At 48.1% G+C, this 24,709-nt stretch overlaps 1 protein-coding gene across 1 annotated transcript in view; it reads left to right on the top strand.

Moving 5' to 3' along the window:
• The window catches only part of LOC147678105 (uncharacterized), a 105,049-nt gene that overhangs the window by 52,212 nt on the left and 28,128 nt on the right, over positions 1-24,709 (top strand). Inside the window, exons 2-3 of the mRNA XM_086946571.1 lie at positions 856-1,263; positions 20,029-20,127. Of these exons, the coding sequence (XP_086802697.1) occupies positions 856-1,263; positions 20,029-20,127 (507 nt within the window). The remainder of the gene's footprint in view (positions 1-855; positions 1,264-20,028; positions 20,128-24,709) is intronic.

The raw sequence follows: 24,709 nt of genomic DNA, 5'->3' as shown, positions 1-24,709 counted from the left end.
CCTTCCACTTCAGGGACTATACTGAAGCAGCATCTGCGTGTCCCAGGGTCTGTGGGAGCACTCGGGCAGGTAAAGGCCTCAGGGCCTCATTTATGAAAAGTGACGCATCGCTGCGTGAAAACAGCGATGCGTCACTTTTCACTGTGCACTCCTTGCGACATTCCTGATGCGTCATATTTAATGTATGACGCATCATGTCGCAAGGAGTTACAGATACGTCAGTATTTCTGACGTATCTGTAAGCGCAAAAGTGACGCATTGCTGGAGTGTGTCACAAAAGTGACGCAACTCCAGCAATGCGTCCTTTCACATGGGGAAAGCCCCATGTGAAAGGGCTTGCGTCAGTCTTACGCCTGCTGTGAGGCAGGCGCAAGATTTTGACGCAACAGCGTCCTAAAAGTGACGCAGTGAAATCTCATAGCTTTCACTGCGTCACTATTACGAGGCTTTTTGCGGGGGAACGCCCCCTCTGCATACATTATACCTGACGCAGGTATAATGTGGCGTAGGGGTTTAAAAAGTGACGCATCTACCTAGATGCGTCACTTTTTAAATATGGCGCAACAGGGCGCATTTTTTACACCGCTGGTGCGTCACAAAAAGTGACGCACCGGCGGCGCAAAACTTACGCAAGGCCTTCATAAATAAGGCACCCAGTACCTTGTGTGGAAAATTGCAGGCTTGAGCAGTGCGCATCTTTGACCTGAAAGTTTTCAAGGTCATTTGACTCACCTGGCCTTTGACAATAAGAAACCCCGAACCGTACGTGTACACGAGGTTCTACTGTTTGGTCTATGGTTATAAGCATGCATTGCACAGAGTCTGCTACAAATCTATCCTTCTGTCTTGCCCCAGATGCCCGTGGACAGGCGGAGCGGGACTCAGTGAGACAGACACCGGAAGTGCTGGACATGCCGGCAGGCAGCTCTTTGACCTTGACCTGCGAGGTGCAGCTGAGGAGCAGGGTGGCCATCAAGAAGGCTGTGTACACCTGGAGAAAGGCTGGCGACAATTTCACGCACCAGTTTCATTTCCCGACAGGGGGCCCCGCAGACAAGGCCAAGGAGGAACCCCAAATGAGCGCGGACTCGCGGGTGTCCCTGAGCGTCGACGCCTCCCTGCAGAGGGCAGAGTTGAGGCTGCGGAGCGCCCGAGAGGAAGACAGCGGGGTCTACTACTGTGACGTCATCATCCTGCAGCCGCTGCCCCGGACGCCCCTGCAGGGCAATGGGACTGAGCTACGGATCTCAGTTACGTCGCCAGGTACAGTGAAATGGCCTTATGCCTGTCTTGGGAGTATAAGCATTGGCAGATCAATGAGTCTTGCATTGGGAGGGATGAAGGGGGCAATCAAGACCGAATACCATTTTGTGTGTGTAAAAGGCCGGTTTATTTGAAACAGGTGCACATCACATATATTAAAACTGGCAAACGCCTCACAAAACTAACACCTCTCTAAACATCGAGTTACCTGACCCCTTAGGTTTTGTCTCCCTCCACCCCTACGATCCCCACATGATACAATCCCCCCACCCTGCATATGCAAATATACAATTCCATAACATCCTCATGTATCCACTTTTCTCCCCTACATCTTAACTCCGAAACCTGTCAATACCTACAGACCTATCTGCCTTATTGCAACTGTAACTAAGCCCCTCTAATGTAACTCCAAAACTGTTTACCCTTTCCCCGCTCCCGTTCCCCAAATCCCCAAACATAATGATAAAGACCCGAACACCAGCCAAACTTGGCTAACATCAACCCAAACTCCGCCTGCACCTGCTCAAAGCGACAAATACATACAGCAAAACCCCCCTGTGCACCTGTCCCAAACGCCGCCACCCCAAAAACATGCCCCCCAAATTCCTCCTCCCCCCCCCCCCATCAGCCCCATCTTAAGGGTGGGAGGGTGGGACAAGCTGCAAAATTCACTCCCAGCCACCAGGTTACAATACCTAAAATGGTGGCTGGGCGGAAGTGTATCCCCCATATAAAGCCCTTTTGGGTTTGTTGGTAATAATTGGGCTGCCTTTGGGCTATCCCAAGCAGCCCAAGCGGCGGCAAAATGGCCGCCCCCATGAAACCCACTTCCCACTCCCAAACCTGCCCGGGGGCAGACCTCGGGCCTCGGCTGCCCCCCAAATCCCCCTTGGGAGGGATGAAGGGGGCAATCAAGACCGACTACCATTTTGCGTGTGTAAAAGGCCGCTTTATTTGAAACAGGTGCACATAACATATATTAAAACTGGCAAACGCCTCACAAAACGAACACCTCTCTAAACATCGAGTTACCTGACCCCTTAGGTTTTGTCTCCCTCTACCCCTACGATCCCCACATGATACAATCCCCCCACCCTGCATATACAAATATACAATTCCATAACATCCTCATGTATCCACTTTTCTCCCCTAAATCTTAACTCCAAAACCTGTCAATACCTACAGACCTATCTGCCTTATTGCAACTGTAACTAAGCCCCTCTAATGTAACTCCAATACTGTTTACCCTATCCCCGCTCCCGTTCCCCAAATCCCCAAACATAATGATAAAGACCCGAACACCAGCCAAGCTTGGCCAACATCAACCCAAACTCCGCCACCCAGGGAAAGTGGGGTAGGTGAATACACCTCCTCCCCCCTTTCCCTGACCCCCCACCCCCCCCCGGTCACCTCCGCGTACATCGCAAACACCTTTACTCCCGGTGAACCCCCAACAACTTCGCCAACACCTCCCGAAGCTCCAACAGATACAGGTCCATTCCAATGCAGGACAAATGTACTCCGTCTCCTCTGAACATCTCCGGCGCATCGTACTTGATGTCCCTGTGCCATATGCGCGTAAAACCCAAATGCCGACAGAACCGCACCATTTCCACGTTTAACTTCCGCCTTGCCTTATCCACCGCCTGCGGCTTCACCGCTCCCCGCCACACTCTGCGTGGCACCAACTCGGTCCAGACCTGCGCAGCTCTGCCAGATCCCGCTGCATCGCTCTCATCAGCACCAAGCCCGTTTCCTGCACCAGGTCGTTTTCCCCCAAGTGGAGGACTAACACGTCAGGGCAACGCCCCCCGCACACTAAACCATTCAAGGTTGTGACCAGCTCTGTCCATCTCATGCCCCCCCTCCCTGACCAGACCACCCTGAACAAATCCGGATTGAACCCCAAACCATCCCCGAAATAGCTATCCTGTGCCTGTAGTTTCGCCCTCTTCACAAACGAGTGTCCCACAATCCAGATCAACATATCCCGGGACGAAGGGCCCGCCACCGAACCTGAAATTAGAAACAAATGTCAATCAACACTGTCCCCCCAATTCCACCATGCGCCCTCCTGCTGGTTCTGCGCTGCGCACGTAGCGGCGATAACAATCCGTTGTCCACCTACCCAAGCGCATGATGGCCCCCCTTCCCTGCCCCCGACGGTGCGCCTCGGACGCCGCCCCTATCCGAAAGGAGTGCGTGCCAAACTGTCGCCCATCCACACCCAATCTGACCAAGGTCTTCCGCAACACTCCCAAAAGCTGACGCCCCGTCGCCCCCTTCCCATTCGCGTGCTGAAACACCAGACCATTCGCTGTACATGCGGTCCTCCATCTCCTACCCCACAGCACCGGGCACTCACTTCCCTCTTCCCCCCTTTCCATGGTCACCCAAGACCCCACACTCCTCTGATCCGTCTTGGACTTATGCAGCCACAGACGCACCTCCGACTGTGTCACTTGCACCTCCGCCCATTCCAAACCCCGTTCAGCCTTAAAACCCAACAGCTCAGACACCCGGAAAGCTCCCGCAAACATCCACACCATCAGCGTCCCGAACAGGCATGCTTCCCTGCCATCCCTGCACACGCGCGGCAGGATCGCCACCACTCTGCCCAACATTTCCACTGACACCGGCCGCCGCACCGCCCCCCCCCGTCTGCATTCCCGCACCCAACCCTCCAACATCCTAGACCCCAATTCACCTGCGGACGGGGCGTATCCCCACAGTAGCTTACCCATGAAACTGATCCCCGCCAGCTTATCCGCTATCGTCACTCTCGACAATCCCCTTCCAATCAATTCCAGCAAGTATTGTATCACCTCCTCCTGCCTGTCCCTGCCCGGCGGCCGCCAACGCGCCCCGGTCGCCACAAACTCCCCCCAGGCTGCCACATACGCTGTTCTGGTTGACTCTGCCAAGGATCCTAGAACCAGCTGCAACATCCGGTGTTGCCTATGTCCCACATCTGCACCGGCAGTGGAGTCGGGTCCCGTTCCGCTTCCTTGGCTATCCCACGGAATCTCCCCCACTGCGAACGAGACAAAGCATCCGCAATGTCATTGTCAATTCCTGGGACATGCACCGCGCGAAAAGCAATGTCATGGCGCAAACAGCCCAGCACAAACATATTGTCCACATTGAAAGTCGCCCGACGATGTGCCAGCACTTCTCCCCACAGCCAGATTGCTAGTACCAAAGGGAAGAGCTCCAAGAAAGCAATGCTCCTCCCACCCCCTGACCACTCTGGGGGCCATCTCTCTGCGCACCACTTCCCGTTCCAGTAGAGCCCGAAGCCTTCGCTGCCCGCCACGTCCGAGAAGATCTCCACATCCCACACCAAGTCCATGTCCCGCTGTAAGGGCACTCCGTTGAACTGATGCAGGAAAAACCGCCACATCCGCAAATCCTCCCGCACCCCTGCCGACACGCGCACGTGATGATGTGGAGGCCTCCGCCCCGCCAAAGCCCGGCCTAGTCATCTGCAAAACGTCCTACCGACCCGCACCACCCTGCACGCGAAGTTGAGGTGCCCCAAAAGCACCTGCACTTCCAACACTGTCACCTTATTCCTGGCCATCATCACCTCCAGCAGCCCCAGCATCTGTTGCTTTTTGTCCACCGGTAGCCGTGCTTCCATCAAGCTTGAGTCGATCTCAATACCCAAGAATGACAGCGCCGTGCCTGGCCCCACTGTCTTCTCCGGTGCCAGCGGCACCCCCAGGTCCACCATGATCTCCTGAAAGCTGTCCAGAGCCACCTGGCAGTTCGTGGAGTCTGGGGCCCCGACCAAGAAAAAGTCATTCAGGTAGTGCGTGACTCCTTGGTGACCCGTGCGTTCCGTAAAAAACCACTGCAGGAACGTGCTAAAACATTCAGAAAGCGTGCAGGACATCGAGCAGTCCATCGGCAGCGCCTTGTCCACATACCAGCGGCCGTGAAACTGGATCCACAGTAGGCCCCAGTCGTCTGGGTGAACAGGCAGTAACCGGAAAGCCGACTTGATGTCGCACTTGGCCATCACCGCGCCTCTTCCTTCCTTCACCACCAATGCCATTGCCGCCTCCACTGAGGAGTACACCACTGTGGCCTCGCTCTCATTGATAAAGTCATTGACCGACCCGCCGTCCGGCCACGACAGATGCTGTATAAGCTGGAACTGCCCAGCCTCCTTTTTGGGCACCACACTTATAGGGGACACTATCAGGTCTGCCATCGGCCAATCCTCAAAAGGCCCCGCCATGCGCCCCTCCTGTACCTCCTTATCCAGTTTACTCAGTACCACCTACGGGTGCTCCCGTGCTGAACGCAAATTGTCCGCCCATCGCCGCACCCCAGGACCCTCGTATACCAGCCTAAACCCGTCTTGAAACCCGATCCGCAGATGTTCCGCGGCCCCCGCGTCCGGGTAAGTGCGTAGGGCCGCCGTCAACCTATCCAATCTAACCGGCGTACGAGCCCTTTGGCCCAGGCCCTTTGCCACCCCGGCCGCTTCCCGACGGCTGCCCGCTCCCGGGTCGCGCTGCTCCCGCCGCCGCGTGTGTGCCGCCATGCTGCTGTCCGGGTGGGCCCCAGCAGTGCAACACAGGGTGCCCATATCTTCCGCACCCAGAGCACTCGTGCCGAAAACGGCAATGCTCTCTGGCACACGCCCCTTTATTAAAGTCCCAGCAGGGCCCGCAGTCCCTGGCTGGCTCTTGGCTCCCGCCCCCACCCCTCCCCGGGTGGGTCGCCCTTGAAAGGGCTGATATATTATCGGGAACCCGCTGGCGGTAAATATAGTCTTGCCCGACCCCGCCAAGCCCATCGTGTGCTGCCACAAATCGCAATCCAGCTCGCCCCACTTTGCCTCCGGGTCCCACGCCATCTTTGCCCTGAACTCCTCGTCGTACTGCGCCCACGCAAACCCCCGCTCTGTAATCTGCCCCTTCCGAATGACGTCCATGTACTTAAAAAGGGACACCGACCTCTCCGGAAATTTCTCGCAATATACACTTGCGAAAATCAAAAACGCCGCCGTCCAGTTCTCAATTGTGAGCGGCACCCTCGGGCGCTTCTGCAGCTCATACTCCTCCTCTTTCGACCCTTCCTTCGACCGAACCTCCCGGTGCAACAATTTCAACCATTCCACATATTCTCCCTTCCATATCTTTTCTTTAGTGGCCGCCATCAAATGCGCCCCTAGCGGCTTCGTGACTCCCATATAAGGGAGCCGTTTAAACTTTAATTCTTTACTCTCAGGCTTCTTCGCGCCCTCTTCCTCCGCTGCTGCGCTGCCCGCTGCTGCGCTGCCCGCTGCCCGCTGCTGCGCTGCCCGCATCCCCCTCCGCCTTTAGCTTCGCCACTTTCCCCTCAGCCGGCAACCCCGCTGGGCCCCCGCCCTTTCCACCAGGAGCAGCCACATCCGTCCCCACACCCCGGTCCACCACATACCTCCCCTTGCATAGCCGATCCTCCACCCCCACCTCCCCGCCTCCCCCCACCCCTACCGACACCATCCGCGGCGCCTCCCTGCTTTTACCTGTAATCAAAGCATCCCCTCGCCGTTCCTCGACTCTCCTGTCCGACGCCGATCTGCCTCCCGACTGTGTCCGGGACGCCGCGGCACCCAGGCCCCGTGACACCTGTAAAAAAGAACTAACAACATTACCGGACCCCCGTCCGCCCGGCCCATCTCTCACTTCCCCTTCCTCCACACTGTCCTCTCCTTCCGTCAACTCCACACCTCCCCACCTAAACTTCCGGCGCGCCGGTGGCGGCGCCGACTGAAACCTGCCAGAGGCCCTCCTTTCGCCTCTGCCCCCACTCAATCTAAAATAGTCCTCTTTGCCGGTGCTCCATGATCTCTGCTGTTCCCCAAGCCGCTTGGGCCCTGTGGGGGCTGGGACCGGCGAGCCCGCCCGGGGCCTTCTTGAGCCAGCCGCGCCGTGATCCCTCGTGGTCTCCAGGCTCGCCGCAGGAAGCTCCGCCCTCCCTTCTCCTTGGTGTCGCTGGGCCGCCCCAAGCCTTACCAAGTCCGCTCCCCTGCGCCGGCTATCCCCCTGCAATAAACAAGGTATTGCTGGTGTGCTGGGTCCCTGCCACTGCGCCGCCCCTCCCGCCCGGTACCAATCCCCCCAGCCCTCCCCCGCCCCACCCTCCTCCTCATCCTCGCTCCAGCTGAGCCCCCCTACCCCTGCTCCCCCGTCGACCGCCAGCTCCCCCCCTTCCCCGACGCACCCCGCCCTCTCCAGCTCCCCGCCGCCACCCATCCCAGGACCCACCTCTACCCACCCAGACAGACCCGCCTCTTCCCCCCCCTGACCTGCCTCCTCCGCCGCTGCCATTCGAGCCTCCCTGAGCCCTTCCTCCCACGACGCAAACACATCTAGCCCCTCCCGCTCACTGCCCTCCGAGTCAAACAGAAGCGGTGACCCTCCCCCTCCGTGCCCCTGCTCATCTCCCATCTTCCCCCCAACCTTCCCCCCCTCCACCCCGCCCCCTGCCTGCTCCTCCCGCCCCTCCCCGCACCCCCCCTTTCACTCCCTTTGTCCCAGCACTTCTGCCCCTCTCCCCTGCCCGGCGAGGGTCTCTCATAATGCCTCCTCATGGCCTGGCCCTCTTCCTCACTTCCTCCCAGTCCTTCCCTCCCCCTCTCCCCCCTCGCCCAGACCACGCTCCTGTCTCCCGTCCCCCCACACCTCCCCTCCCTCGCTCGCCCTGCCTCTCGCTGTCCCCCGAGGCCCCGCCTCCTCTCCCGGCCCCCCCGCCAAGCTCTGCAAAACCCGGGCGGCCGCGCGACTCCACGCGCGGCCGCTCGGCCTTCTTCTCGTGCCTGCCTCCCGCCGCCCGCCTCCCCGCCCGCCCCCAACCGCTCCACATAAGCGCGGCGAGGCGCCCCTGGCAACGCGCCTCGCCCGCTCACCAACCGCCCGCAACTCTCCGTCTTCCGGGGCCGCGCTCCTGACATAGGCGCAGCCCGGAAGACTAACCTGTATTTTCGGTGCCTTCCTCGGGGTGAGCAGGCCAGAACGGCCGCCGCCACACCGAAGGACGCCTGCCTCACCGGCTGCGCCACCCGCGGCCCCACCAAAAAGGCCATCCACCCTGCTTCACTCAGCAGGCGGATGGCCTCTAAAACATGAACATCCTCTGCGCCTGACATGACAGAAAAACGCCAACAAACCGCCACAAAACGACAAGCTGCAAAATTCACTCCCAGCCACCAGGTTACAATACCTAGCTGCAAAATTCACTCCCAGCCACCAGGTTACAATACCTAAATTGGTGGCTGGGCAGAAGTGTATCCCCCATATAAAGCCCTTTTGGGCTTGTTGGTAATAATTGGGCTGCCTTTGGGCTATCCCAGGCAGCCCAAGCGGCGGCAAAATGGCCGCCCCCATGAAACCCACTTCCCCCTCCCAAACCTGCCCGGGGGGCAGACCTCGTGGCTCGGCTGCCCCCCAAATCCCCCTTTTTAACTTATTGGCTGGCAAGTTATTTTTGCTTACGCTGTGCAGAATCGGCAAAAAAGGAAAAAAAGCTTCTTGGCTGTCTTCCCATCTCTTCCATTTCTACTTTAATTCCACCCCCTCCATTGCCGTTCTCCACCCACACCTTCCTATTCTTTTCTTTTACTTTCTCAAACCAGTCTGCTCTCCACTCACCCCTTCCTATCCTATCCTATCTTCTGCCACACTCTCCTATAAATAAGTTCCCCTCACACCTTGCATTCTTTTCCCCCATTCATTAGTATTGTGTGCATTCCTACAAGCAGTTCCCTTTTCTTTCTCTCCTCCCTCACGTCCTCACATCCTGCTACCCTCCCATCTTTAATATGTTGTTCTTATCCCCTTCCATACTACTCTTCTCCCAGCCCCTGCCACTCTTCTCCCTTCCCATTGTGGTATACTCTGGGCTCTTCGGGTGCTCTTCTGCTCCCCTCTCACTGTTTTTGCCAAACGTCCAATGATCCTTAGCAAGAAGTTAGAGCCAGATATTTCCAAAGATGGCCAGCTTGGATGTTCAAACTCAGCGCTCCCTTCTCTGTCCAAGCAAGCAGGACTCACGAGTGTCCCTGGTTTACCTTTGGGTAGAGTTGAAGCAAAAGGCCACCACTCAGTGAGAGGTGACAGGCAGGGGTTCGACAATGGATCAGAATTCAGAAAAATACCAAATAAATCAAGATTCCCTAACCAGAGATGTGATTACCTAAAGAGAAATAGCCTTATGCCTGCCTTGATAAAACAAGTATTGGCCAAGTTAAATGGTCTTGGCTTGTTTACCTATGATTTTTCCTGATGCTGTGCAGCATCGGAAAAGATAAATGCTTTTTGCTGATGCTCTACAGAATTGGCAAAAAAGAAAGAAAAAGAAAGGCCTCATGAATCCAGACGCATCATTCCGTATGCATGCACATGCATGAAGATGTGTGCACATTCAAGAGGCATGCGCATAGATATGGAAGGACACTTTTTTATTTTTATTTTTTATTTAACGTTTCAATATGGCAAATGTTCCTCGGAGCAGTATTTAAACAATAATCTATACTTCTGTGAAAGCACTTTTTCTTTAAAAAAAAAAAAAAGAGGTAGCAGCCTGGTACAATAACCCCCAAAAACTGAACAAAAACGCGTTTTTAATGGGTTGCGGCAGCAATAGAGAGGTTGGTTTGCTGAGCGGGTCTGGGAGAAGACAATGGGGTGGGATTAAAGGAAAGTGGGTGCAGGAGCAATGGAGGAGCTTAAGGTAGGGGTAAAAGAAGCAAAAACAGCCCCTTAGGGGAAAGAAAATGGATGAACTTAGGGTGTGGGGAGGAGGGGCAATGGGGAACGCAGCGGCCTGGTATTTGAAGGGGAGACGCAGCATAAGAGGTGCAAAGTAAGGAAACAGATGAACTCTCAGGAAGAGCATAAAGAAAAAGAAAGAAAGTAGTTTTCTGAATTTGCGCAACACAGGGACGCTATACTATGCTATGGGATTTGTAGGGCGCATGGCGACCCAAAGTCATCCCAGCACTAGTAAGGAGAGGATGCAGAGCAAGACAGAGACCAGCAGTCTCCTGAGAAGTCAGGGCTAGAAGAGCCAGGTTGTAAGGGCTTTACAAAGGCGCGGTTCAGTGTCTAAATCCTGAAGTTTATTATGACTGTGAGAGGTGGATTCTTGCAGTATGTTGCAGCTCTTCAGGAGGTGTTCAGATCTTGATGAGTTTATCTGTTCTAGTTGATATGTGTCCTGAGGTAGCAGGCAAACCACCATGGGCCCTGTTATTGAAGATTTTGTGCATTATTGTATTATCTTTAAGCGGTTTGTAGCCTTGATAAGGGAATCGTATCTCGCGAATAGATCAATGTTTCTCCATTTTCCTTTCTAAATTGCATGTTTTTGTAGCTGTTAAGATCATAAAGGCACCTCCCTTTTACTAACCTGAGCTAAATATTACATTGTTTACGTTTATACTTTACGCCCGTTTGTGATATTGCTTCCCACTGTGTCCCAAAGAACTTTCTGATATTTTATTTATTTTTTATTTTGTTTAATGCATTTTTATACATCGCGGGGACTTTCCCCGAAGGTGTCAGAGCGCTGTACAATAGGACCAGTTGCGTTACATGAGAGAAATGTTACAAACTAGAATGTTACAAAAAGAAACAGGGGAGTAATGGTACAACCATAGATGGCAATAACAAAATATCAAACACAGCAAGCAAGGGAGAGGAATGTACAAGAAAATATTACAAATTTACAATGATGAACGGACTTCCTAGAGGGGTCTGAGAATTAAGGTATTAGTTCTGAAAGTGTCTTTGGAAGAGAAGAGATTTGAGGGTACCTTTGAGGATCCTAAAAATGGATAGTAAGTCTATGACCCTGGCCCAAGTAATCAAAAGACAATGGAAGAGGTTTCAGTCCTTCTTCAGTTATTGTGATTGTTCCTGTTGTTGTGAAATCATAAAAGCCTTCCTTTTAGGCTTTTAACAGGTCTCCCAAGGAGTAGTTTTTGGAACATATCTAGGAAGGTTCCTTCCCAAAGAGTTGAGACGCAAGGTGTTTCCTTCAGCCTTAAAGGGTTAGCCAAGCCTTCGGAGGCTTGCCGTTGAATGGCATATCTGCAACACTTTCTCTGGGATGTTCAGCCTGAAATAAGACATCATTTATGTTAAATAAATATCAATTCATTTCAGTGAATCTGCAGCATTACAGTTTCCACCTCACTCGCTTCCAATGCACGTCCAACCCATTTAGCTCTGCTCTGCGCCTCCTTTCTGCAATTCTTCACTCCTTCCATCCTTTTTCGTAACGTTCTCCTCTCATCCTGTTCAAATCCACTTTCATCCTACCCCCTCCTTTTCCACTCTCTTCCCGATCATTCCTCCTGTGATTCCTATTCCACTCTTCTCTCTCTTATTACTGTGCTTTCAGCCCCTCCTTTTATCTCATTTTCTGCTCCAATTAATTTATTATCAGCTTTCCTCCCATTCCTGCCTAATGCTCTTTCCTCACATCCCTTCATATTACCACCTCCAGCCCTACTTTAATAACCCCCAATTCCTTATGGCTCCATTCTTCTCTCATTCCATTCCATCCTTCTACTGTCCTTTGTCTCTTGCTCTTTTGCTCCCCTCAAACCTGATCCTATGTCATTGACCCCTCAACCATAAATGCTCTACCGGTATTCATCTTGTTTTCGCATTTTAGTTCGTATTCTGTTCCTCTTCTTCTTTAGCCTCCTATTCTTTAGTTCTCGCGCAGTTTACTGTTCTCCCAGGATCACCCCTTATTCTGCTTTGCTCCCATCCCTTGCGAAAGTTCTATCCTCCTACCTAATTCCATTACAATAGACCCGCATTTCACTCTGTTCAGCTTTCTTTTCACTCTACTACAGGTACACTTTCCTCCCATGCCCGACTATGCCACCCTTCTTACATCCTTCCCAAAATTCCTCTTCTCCTAGTAGCAGGGGCGGCCTTAGGCATGTGCAAGCTGTGCACCTGCACAGGGCCACCAAACTCAAGGGGCCTCCACGCCAATATATATCCTTAATATAATAATCCTCTGAGGATAGATACATATTTGTGTGGCGGCCCCTGACAGGGATTTGGCGGCCTGCAGCTCTGTTTCACTTCCAAACACCCCCCCCCCCCCTCTTCACTGACCTCCGCGCTCCGCCCCGCCCGGACCCCCTCTTCCGGGGCCCTATACCTACGCTCCCTGCCCAGTGCCGCCATGAGCCTAGAGCCACCCCTGCTAGTAGTGAAATATATTGGGGAGGGTCACATAGCTACGTATAGAAGAACCTGCATTCCAGTGAGTGCGGTCCAAGGACCCCCAACAAAGTATTTAGCCGTGGCTTCAACACCAAACTCTGCCCTCATTCTTGCAAGTTCTTTCTTTGAACAGAAGTGCATGGATTCATGTTCACTATTCATGTATAAGTTCTACTAGACTTGAAATATCACCCCTTATAACATTTACAGACTAACTTAGTAATAGCACATGTGCACCACCAGCAACCATCGATAAATGATGGCAGTCAAGGTTCACACCAAGCAGGCCCTTAGCCATTGTGTCATGACTGTCATCCAATGCAGAATTGCTGTTTTTGGAGCAGGGCGGTGTTAGAAAAAAGCACTGCTGAGTTCCAGGTTCCAATCCTAGCATTGTTGAAGAGGAGGAGCACTTTCTACAAAGGATATTGCCAAGTAACCACTAACTGCTCCAGGATCCTGAAAATGGACCTAGCAGATGACATTGGACAACATGACAAACTCAAGCTGACAAATGCCTTCCTTTGTGAAATTTGGATGTCAAATCTCTTCGGTTGATGTTACTCTGTGAACACTGAGCTCACCAGAAATATGCTGTATCTGGTGCCCCCTGTTTCTGTGCATGGATGTGCCCCTAATCAACTAGTGCAAAAAGAACAATTTATGGACAGAATGCAGAACCATGTCATACCCCCAATACAGAGATCTGGGCCTAAATCCATTGTTTGTTTGCTCAGCATGCCATTCCAGTTTGGACCCAGCCATATGCAAATCAGTCTTGACCCTGCGCCCAATGGGAACAGTCCAGCTCGAACTGCCAGGCCAGGTCCTCCCTGGACTGGAAACAAGTATCCTAGTACCGGTTTCGGGCTTTCAGCCCTCATGAGCCAGGATAGCTTGAATCCAGTGGCATGGAGAGCACGGGACTCACGTCTGAGCATACCTGTCCCACTCGGGGTGAAAAATGTAAAAAGAACAATTGATGAACAGAATGCAGAACAATGTTATACCCCCCATACAGAAATCTGTACCTAAATCCATTGTTTTTTTGCTCACTATGCCATTCCAGTTTGGACTCAGCCATATGCAAATCAGTCTTGACCCTGCGCCCAATGGTAAAAGTCCAGCGCGAACTGCCATGCCAGGTCCTCCCTGGACTGGAAACAAGCATCCCAAGGACCGGTTTCGGGCTTTCAGCCCTCATCAGCCAGGATAGCTTGACTCCAGTGGCATGGAGAGCACGGGACTCATGTCTGAGCATATCCGTCCCACTCAGGGTGACAAATGCAAAAAAGAACAATTTATGGACAGAATGCAGAGCAATGTCATGCATTCAACCCAGTACAGAGATCAGAGCCTAAATCCATAGTTTTTTTGCTCACCATACCATTCCAGTTTGGACCAAGCCATATGCAAATCAGTCTTGACCCTGCGCCCAATGGGAACACTCTAGCCTGAACTGCCATGCCAGGTCCCCCCTGGATGGACACAAGCATCCTAGGACCGGTTTCGGGCTTTTAACCCTCATCAGCCAGGATAGCTTGACTCCAGTGGCATGGAGAGCACGGGACACACATCTGTGCCACTGGATTCAAGCTAGCCTGGCTGAAGAAGGGTGAAATACCCTGGAACCGGTCCCAGGATGCTTATTTCCGGTCCAGGAAGGACCTGGCTTGGCAGTTCGGTCTGGAATGTTTCCATGAGGCACAGGGTCAAGACTGATTTGCATTTGACTGGGTCTAAACTTGGGTGGCATGGTGAGCAAAAGAACAATGGATTTAACCCAGATCTTTCGACTGGGGGAGAATGTTTGTATTGTCAGCATTCTGTCCATCATTTGTATGCTGTAACTCTAATCAACTAGGGCTTCCCTTCTCTTCTTCCTCTTCATTTTTTAATAGGACAGTGCTCTACCCAGAATGTTCTCAGACTGCCAACCACTTCCACCACAGGCACAGCCCACTTCCTTTAGTGGCATGCTGACTACCTACATGTAGAAAACCAAGGTGAGGCTGAAAATGAGCTCTAAGCAGGACAGTTGCATACCCACAATCTTATGGACGCATGCACAATTTTTGCTGACTTTTTGTTTTGTAGGGGAATTGCAATTTGCGCAAGAACGAAACAACTACATACAAAGAAACATTTTAAAGATAAAACTATTTTTTTTCAACTCACTTTAAAACTTGGGGGAAGAAGATCACATCCAGACCCTTTGCTGTAAGTGACGTCTTATACATCATAACAAGCAACACACTCCCTTTCCCAAAAAGAAAAAAGAAGTCTTGAGTTGTTTATAGACGGTGGTGTTTTGCGGAGGTATCATTGAGTTTGAGCCAACCTACATGGAACCATTTTCAGGGTAAACCGATATTTGATCCACTCGCCCTAATACTGTGGGACAGAACTTCAGATCCAGAAACTCTGCTACAATCAGCAGCTACTGTTTTTTTTTTTGTTTTTTTTTTTTGTCCTCATTAGCCATATAGTCGATCCAAATGTGCTCCTAGCCACAAGACACAAGATTCGACCACCCCTGTAGCACCGAGGGGCCTATTAATAAGCTCCCAGTACCCAGAGAGTCAGACCAGATGTCTCCGGCAAAGCTTGGATGGACAGTCTCCCTTCGGGCCAATTTGGCGTGTGGTCCAATAGCTGTGTGGCTTGGGGTGCCTCCCTTTGGACAAGGAGATTTTTAGGCCTAATCATCGGACCCGGGGGAAAAAAAACCCCGGGTTGACTAACTTTTCCTTCTCCATTTAATCAAAAGGTCCCAGAATCTCAAAGATCGGGGACTACATGTTCTAGTTAGATCGACCTTCGATGTTGCATATAGTGAAGACAGCCACTCTGCATGTGTCGGGGGGTTTATATTGACCCAGTTTTTACAGATTTCTCTTCTTGCTAATAAGATAGCATAGAATAAGAACTCTCTTTCTAAACCCTTGATGCTATTGTTTAGGCCGAAGATGATTAAAGACCATGACCACGAGATAGGTGTTCTGAGGATAGATTCGAGTGTTGTCCTGATTTCTTGCCAAAAGGTGGCAATATTCGGGCACTCCCAAAACATATGAAGATCTGAGGCTGCTGGATAGGAGCATTTGCTGCAGCATTTCCCGGGTTGGAATTTCGAGAGCCGTTTAGGGGAGTAATATGCCCGATGAAGCGTGAAGAAATGATTACGCCTCAGCCATGCTGGCTTGATGATTTTGTAGAGGAGGGTAAAAGATTCCTCCCATATGTCCTTCATATGTGGTTCTCCCTCTGCACCCCAGAGTTTTGCCGGGAGATTGGGGTCGCCCTCTCCATCCTCTATGATGTGCCAATAGAAGAGTGCGACTTCCTTTCTTCCCGCGGGTCTCTCCACTAGGGTGTTTTCTAAGGGACTATAGTCACCCATCATTGCTTTTTTCTTTGTTTGAGTTCGAAGCCAGCTGGCCAGTTGTAAATATACTATCCAGGAGAGTGATGATGTTACCCTGAGCTTGAATGGAGCCCATTCCATAAAGGATCCTTCTACCAGCAGTTCCCCCCACTATGTTATACCTGCATCCAAAAGGACCTTTTTAACTGTATTGGAATCTTGTGGTGCTAGCCCGGGTAAATCCCAAATCGGTGCATGTTTGGATAGATATCCTATCCCGGCCTTGGATTTAATTTGGGACCATTCTTTTATAGTACCCAATAATGACTTTAGTCTGACTTTTTTGAAAAACTTCTGGTGGCCGAACTTAAACAGGAAGCTGTTCAATGGAAGGTCCGAACCCAGTATCATTGCCTTATACATAAGACCATTTGCATTTTCCCAGGGGATCTTAAGTAGCATCCTGGAATGGGTCAAGTGAAATGCCCAGGCGTAGCATTCTAGGTCTGGCAATGCGAGCCCCCCTTTTTCTCTTCTCCTTCTCAGTTTCTTCCAAGCCAGTCTGCTGGATTTATATCCCCAGATAAATGAGTTGATGTTTTGTTGGCATTTTGCAAGTTGTTTGGTGTCAAAAGTTAACGGAATGGTATTAAAAATAAATGTATATTTCGGGAGAATGCTCATTTTTATCAGGCTGGTTCTCCCGTAGATGGTAAGCGGGAGAAAGGACCAAGCTTTCATCAAGGATTGGGATTCGCGGGAGATCCGAGCTAAGTTGTTTTGAGCCAGATGATCCAAGTCTTTAGTTGTTGTAACTCCTAGGTACCTCATTGAGTATTTTACCGGGAGTTGGAGATTAGAGATGTTCCAAACCATAATTTCCGTTTTCCCGGCATTTATTTCATATCCTGAGAATCTTCCAAATTCCTCTGCCTTCTTTATAACTGTAGGAAATGCCAAAGCGGGATCAGTTGTATAAATGAGTATATCGTCGGCATATAGGCCGACCTTCTTATCCCAGCCAGAAAAAGTGAAATGTGGAATATTAATGTCCTCCCTGATAGACTGTGCAAACGGTTCTACGTATAAATTAAAAAGGAGGGGGGATAGGGGACAGCCCTGCCTTGTTCCTCGGCTAATTTTAAAAGGAGTTGTTCGCGTACCATTTATTAGTAGGGATGCTCTAGGGTTGTTGTATAATAGGCCGATAGCTCTGCAGAATTTGGGACCAAGATGGAATTTTTCCATTATTATGTTTAAATATTCCCAATTTACCCTGTCAAACGCTTTTGTGGCGTCGAGTGTCATGATTGCCAGGGGTAAGCCAAAAGTTGAGGCAATGTCCGCGGCACCCACCAAATCATAAGTTAAATCGGCCAGTTGCCGGCCTCTGATGAACCCCTTTTGGTCAGGGTGGATAATTGATCCAATCTCGCTTCCCAATCGCGCTGCCAGAATTGACGCAAAGATTTTATAGTCATTGTTGAGAAGCGAGATTGGGCGATATGATCCACACTCGGCTGGGTCTTTGCCTGTTTTTAATATTAAAGCTATGTTTGCTTCCCCCCAGGAACTTGGTGGTGTCTCGCCTCTGATTAGTATATTGTTAAAGAGGCTCGTAAGGACTGGAGTAAGAGTGGAATTAAGTGCCCTAAATAATTCTTCTGGGAGACCATCCGGTCCCGCTGCCTTGCCCTGTGTTAGTTGTTTGATAGTGTTATCAACTTCTATTTCCGTTATTTCTTTATCTAAGTTTTCACTTTGGGAACTGTTCAATTTTGGAAGAGTTATATTATCCAGCCATTCATCCCTTTCGTCTACATTAGTCTTGAGTTCTTCTGTATAGATATTCCGGAAGAACTCACTAAAGGCTTCCCCGATGTCTGTGTCTGTTGTCCTGCTGGTGGTTTCCCCAGCCACCCTCACTTCTTTGATGAAATTTCTGGTCTGGTCGGCTTTTATTTTCCAGGCCAGCAATTTTCCAGCAGATTCGCCATATTCAAAGTGCACGAGTTTGCTGGCCTGCCATCTTTTCTTTAGCCTTTCTTGCAATAGTGTGTCTAACTTGGCTTTTAGTTCTGTTTTCTCCTCTTGGTTATCTGAGGGGACTTGATCTGATGACTCCAAACGAGTCAGTTCTTGCTCTATATGTAGGATCGCCTCCCCATATTTCTTTTTCCTGTAAGAGGCCCTACTGGTAATGCAGCCCCTTATAAAAGCTTTCCAGGCCTCCCATACCGTGACCAATGAGGCAGAGCCTATATTCCGCTCTAAGAAGGAGACAGTTTCATGTATCAAGTGATCTTTCTCCTCTTCCTCCAATAGTATTGTTCGGTCAAAGGACCAAGATGGATGAGTGGATTTCTGCTAAGTTTTAACGAGAAAAGGATAGCAGAGTGGTCTGAAAGATGCAAAGGCAAGTATGTTATATTTTAACCTGATTTTTGAGGGAAAGGTTGAATAGGACATAGTCAATTCGAGATTTGTGTCTGTACTTGTAGTTATGAAAAGAGACTCCCATGGCTTTACCAGCTCTTTGTCTCCAAAGATCGTTTAAGCCAAGATTCGACATACATCTAAGGAGCGTATCCCTCATGTTACTGTGAGCTACGGCTCTGGAAGTGGGAGATTTGTCTAGTTTTGGATCTAAGACAAGATTGAAATCGCCCATCCATATTATGGGGTCAGGACAAGAAATGAGGTGGTTCTGCAGAATATTTAAATAAGAGGGATCGTCCTGGTTAGGTCCATAATAACTGGTAATGGTAAAACCCCTCGAGTGTAGTTGGGCATTAACTATCAGCCATCTGCCGCTCGCATCTGTTTTCCAGTCCGTGATCTGGGCGCTTGCTGCTTTTTTGAAAATAATGGCAGTTCCGCGAATACTAGCGTTATGGTCCGTGCTTACAAATTTATCAACCCATTTAAGTTTTTTGAATATGTCTGTAATCTCTTGTTTGTTTAAATGTGTTTCCTGAATCGCCATGATCTGCGCGGGTGAGTCTCGTAAATACTGTAAGATTTTATTTCTCCTCGCCCTAACTCGCAGACCATTGACGTTCCAGAATCAGCAGCTACTGTTTGTCTTGGAATTGATTAACTGTTAGAAATTGCCGAATGACATTAGAATATCCAAAAATATAACTTATTGCTTGAGTTTTCTTTGTTCATAGAGGGATGGGAAATATGTAATTGTCTTAACCAGCAGTACCAACAAACAAGCTACTCAACATTACTTTATACTGCAGTATGCTGGATTCTATGGCAGCTTCCTGTTTCTCTCTGCACTGAGAGAGCAGGCACACACCTTCGCGGGGGAGCTGCTCGACAGTGTCAATGGGACAATCTCCTGTTAGGTGCGTCAGTAGTGCTCGCTGGCAACCAATAGGACAAATTAAGACCTGCAATGAACCACCCTAACCAATCTTGTCTCTCATCTTTTCTTTCCACACTACTCCTCTTCCAGTCTAATTTCCTTCCAAGCCTTTTGCTCTGTTTGAAATCATAGCAAATCAGCAGCAACTTCCTGTCCCTTTAGCCCGATTCCCCTTAACTGATATCCCTCATAACCCTCTCTGCTCCATCTCTTCCTCCTTCATTCTTGGTTTATCATAGAAATAGAAATAAGACTGTCAGCTGCCTGTCCTCTTTTTATTTCTCATAAAACATATTTTTTTCCCTTTTTCGTTTTGTAAACCCATTTAAATGCCTTTTTTTTTTACTATTTAAAGTTTTTATGCTTGCTGGTGTTAGGATATTATTTCGTCATGTAACCCTTTATTGATCAATTAAACAATGTGACTATTCATCACATTTCAGAGATGTCGGTTTGGATTAATCTTTATGGAATGCTCTGCCCAGTGTTCTTCAGTTTGATTTGGACAATTTAACTTGCTTCTTATGTATGGAGAAGCTATGTAGAACATATGAAACACTTATTAGGTGCAAAAAAAATGCAAGTCATTAAATAATCATCTCTATGGGTGTAATCTGGTGGGATTGAACCAAAACCCCCAATACTCAGGGTCAAGACCTAAGATTTACTAAGTATGTGCCTCTAAGCAATTCGTAATGTAGCAGTGGAAGAGAAGTGATCAAAATCTGTATTATTACGTATCCCTCTAACTCGTTGTCTGTTGCTTACTACAGGGCGAACACCCTCTTTACATCTTCCCTACACCGTGGCCGCTGCTTCCAGTCTGATTCTGCTGCTGGCGCTCATCTTGATACTGGTGAAGAAGACCAAAGGTGAGATGATGATGGTGTGCATGTAAGAAGTAGGGAAGGTAGGATGTTGCATACATGTCACACAACATAGAGATTCAGCCAATCCAATTGCTTATAGAACTGTTGAAGGTGACGACTGTTGAGGGGCATGAAAAGCCCAGGAAAGAGGTCTTATATGTACCTAAGATTATTAAGTTTGGTAGATTTGTTTGGTATAGATTCAATAACAACAAGACCAGTGTTGATGCTAAGTCGGTCGTATTGGTGTTTCCTAGAGTGTTGGCCAATTCAAGTTACTACCTATCTTGTATCAATCTTTATCATATACTGGTTAATTGCTGAACTTTATATACACTTACAAATAGATGATACCGAGAAGAGTTTACAGCTCCCAGCATGTACAAAGGGCAAGAGTCTAGCATACTGTAACGCAAATGACTTAAGAACATTTGAGGACATCCGTGTTGCTGTTATCAAAGCTGTACTAAATGAACCTACTGAACGTAATAGCCTTGACAAAGTCCCATGGATGAGGCATGTGTTGGCTGTTTTTCCGATCAAACTATGATGTAGATTATAACATGGTATTATCGGTCAGTCAACTAATATGGTACTATACTTCTTGTTAAAACTTGTCTTGGACTACATATTACAAACTTTGTATAAGTGTTCCCATCACACTGTTCACAATAAACAAACCCATTGGAAGAGGGAATAGTTTTCTCTTCAGTCACCAAGGGATCAAAGGATGTTCGGATGACTGGAGGAGGGGGTTGTACCAAAGCATCAGATACTGCTCCAAAAATTAAAATACCCCCATTTGTATGTTTGCAGAATTGGCTGTCCTGCAAATTTGTGGTTAGAGCCATCATACATTTTGTGTGAATTCATTTTTGCAAATTCTGAAAAACAATTAACAAATACAATTAACTTTGTATTTATATGCATGGCAAGGCTGTGCACAGTGACCACTTTTGGCCCGGGGCTTGGGGCACTCTGTTCAGGTGCTTCTGTGCAGTGTGTTGAGCAGCTGTTGTATGCAGGTGGTCCTCTGAAAGTCCTCCATTGGCTTTTATATGTGACAGTTAAATAGATAAGAAGGGCAACTTTCTCCCGAAGCCTCTAAGCCAACTCCCAAAAAAGGGATGATTGCACAGAAAGAAGGTGCCAGCAAAAATACAGAGGAAAAGATAGTTAACCAGAGGTCTTGAGAAAAGACAGGAATCTACGAGGCAAAGAAACAAAGCAAAGGCTAAAAACCCTCTCCTGCCCAAAACAAAGCAAGCAAAATAATAATAAGAAACAAAATATAAAACAATCAACAAATGACAAAATGGTGAAAAAAATGAAATAACAAGACAAACAAAGACATGCAAGGTAGAACTGCAAGGGGGAATTGGTCAGGATGAAGGCAGGATCGTAAAACATTGCGACGTACCCCATTGCAGTTTTACTTTCCTTATATATTGGAGGTTTGGTGGACTCCGTCCCAAGTGACCTGAAACTAGAAGAAAGCAATACAATGTGACAGAGGGTATAAAATGATATGGATGCCTTGGGTACTGCATAAGATTTGACCACCTAGGACCACTGTGGCTTGAAATTTCCCTTTGACATTGGGCCATATGTATGAAGGTACCGATTTGCGATTCTGAAATAGCGATCTTTAAGAAATCGCTATTTCAGAATCGCAAATTGGTATGTATGTACAAATTCGCTTTTTTTGGTGAATTCTTAGTATTCCTTAATTGCGATTTGCAAATTGCGAATCGCAATTAAGGAATACTTTCCCATTCATTCCTATGGGCCGGGAGGCCCATAGGAATGAATTGGAAGATATTCTCAATTTTGCGATTCGCAATCTGAAAATCGCAAATTGAGAATAATTTCAAGGGTGCAGGGGTGTCCAAAGGACACCCTGTTGCACCCCTGAAATTTGCATGGGTGCACATGTGGCGCACATACATGCCCTAAGGGCATGTATGTGCGTCACATGGCACTTTGAAAAATGCTGAAATGTGCATTTTTCAAGGAAATCGCAACTTACCACCAACTAGAAGTTGGTGGTAATTTGCGATTCCTTAAGGGCATTTTTGAATTTTTTTTTGGCTTCATACATTACATTTAAGGAATCGCAAAATTTGCGATTCCTTAAATGCAATTGCAAATTAAGGAATCACAAATTTTGCGATTCCTTATTTTGGACCAGATTTTACTTCATACATATCATTTTGCTAATTCGCATTCGCAAAGGCCGACATTCTGCGAATTTCAGCCTTTGCAAATGCGAATTTGCTTCATACATATGGCCCATTGTCCCTTACCATCATGGAGCTATTGAACCCACGTAGCACAGTTCTGGGAGAGCACACCAAGGAGGAACTAATGAGGGCGAAAGAAAGGAGGAAGGGAGATGACCCATGCTGAGTGAGTACATGCAGCACCATCCAAACAGACAGCGACTAACACCGTCCACCTACCTTCAGCGACCACCCAAAAGAAAAGGAACCAGCCGCTGAATCCATGGCACATGGGTAAGACAAGCCGGCCACTGGGCAGATATTGCTATGGCTATGAAGTGCATCATAACAGTCAGAAGGAGAGGAGCTGATACTGGTCCTGGTTTCAGGCCCGTGTCAATAGCCAGATGCAGTAATCACACCCTTCCACTGTACCTTAAATGCCATGAAATGGAGTAACTCTTTCCTATATTAACTTTGCAGCTCGCATTGAATTACAATGTAAAGACGACAAGTGTCTGCAAAGTGGTCCTCCGGGGGCAATCAGGACTGGTGGACATTAATTGACGAGAATCTGGAGTGCATAACGGAGTAGACACTAAATCACTGAAATAATTTAGTGGGAAAGGATATCGCCCCAAAAAGTCTTGGAGAGAAAGTTCTGAAGAACAAATAGGTGCAAAAATACTGGGACAAAAATTTAGACAAAGAGGACGTTGAACAAAAGGACAAAAATATCACTGGAGTATTTGTGGTTCAAAGTCCGCCAGTCGAGGGTTCCTTAAATAATAGTGGAATAGAAATCGATATTACAGAAAATGGAAAAACACACATAAATTACCACTATTGTTTTTTGTTTAGTATTACCGTAAACTTGGATTTTGTAAATAGCAAAAAGTAGTAAACTTACTCCAAAGTGTAAATTACTCAAGGTGTAAGATACCTTTGAGAATCAGGCCCAATGTTTTAGTAGGAAATTTGGGTGGGATACAAGGGAGTGGCTGGAAAGGGGGAATACTTACTTCAGAAAGGGAGAGGATTAGGAAGGGTCAGGTAGAGTTTATGGAGGGTTGTCGCCCCCAAAAAATAAGAAATCCATTGCTGGTACCAAACTGCACTTACAGTTACTTTTACTAAGTCCAGCACCACACACTAAGTCCAGCACCACACACAACCAAACCACTGATACTACCACACCATCCAACAGAAAATAATTGAGGTAGGAACTTTAACTAAAACGTCATAGGAAATAATGCTACATTAAATGAAAATATTTTAAATATTTAGAAAAATACATTTAATATAATGTTAAAATAAATATATAAAAACAGCACACATTTTGTATTTAAACTTAAAAATTATTTGAACAACCATTTCAGGATGTACAAATTAATGTAATTGTTTTACTATAATACATTAGTTATAATTAATTCTATACATCCCTTTTAATCATTATTAGTGTATCACAAAATACGTTTTTTTCTTTATGTGCATTTATTATTTAATTTAAACTTCTGAAAAATAGTTTTAGTTTAATTTACTATTTGTAAATTAACTAAATAATTATTACAAAATGAGGCTAATATTGCTTAAGTATTTTTGTTTATTCTACATTTATAATAATCATGGAAACAGATCAGAATCTTTTGCACAGTCACTCATGCTTACTTGCTCTCAGAGAAATGTACGGAATACACAGTGAGACGTTTTCAAAATATTTATTGAACCAAAGTTACTCTGGTACAGAATACATGTGCTTTGATAATCAGTAGACAGAAGCAGATGATAGTGATTACAAGCACCAAAAGAGTAAATAGTAGATACAGTTCTACTATGATGCTAAAACAGTGTATATATGCAGGCATATAAACAAGGCAGTAATCAGGCATACTCTTACTATGCACACCCTATTCTGTGTGTACCTAGAGTGTGTGTAGGTGTGAATCCAAGAATCCCCTCAAGAGACCATTCAAATCTCATTACCTGGCGGGAGAGAATGTGTTACCCCGTCTTGGTCACGAACTGGACACGCCTCACGAGCTGTCAGACTGCTGCATGGTGAAGTCCCAGCCTGCAGGGACTCTAAGTATCAGCAGAAGTGCCTCCTTTGCTAATCTTTTGTGATGGTTTTTATTTATAATAGAAAGCAGCCTTGCAATGTGCATACAGATTAGCAATGTCATGGATATGTAGCTAGCCCTGTCACACCGTGAATGAAGATAGAACGACATTTGTACTTAGCGCGTAGAAGGTTCTTGCACATGATGTTCGAGGCATTTTGATGATGTTGTGCGAAGCTAGAAGTGTTAACAAAGTAGTTTCAGAGAAACTAATCCAACATTGTCATGCATGCATATATATTC

Source organism: Lissotriton vulgaris, chromosome 12, assembly GCF_964263255.1.
Source record: "Lissotriton vulgaris chromosome 12, aLisVul1.2, whole genome shotgun sequence".
Taxonomy (NCBI): domain Eukaryota; kingdom Metazoa; phylum Chordata; class Amphibia; order Caudata; family Salamandridae; genus Lissotriton; species Lissotriton vulgaris.
The sequence above is the reverse complement of the archived record's forward strand: the minus strand, read 5'-3'. Positions and strand labels throughout refer to the sequence as shown.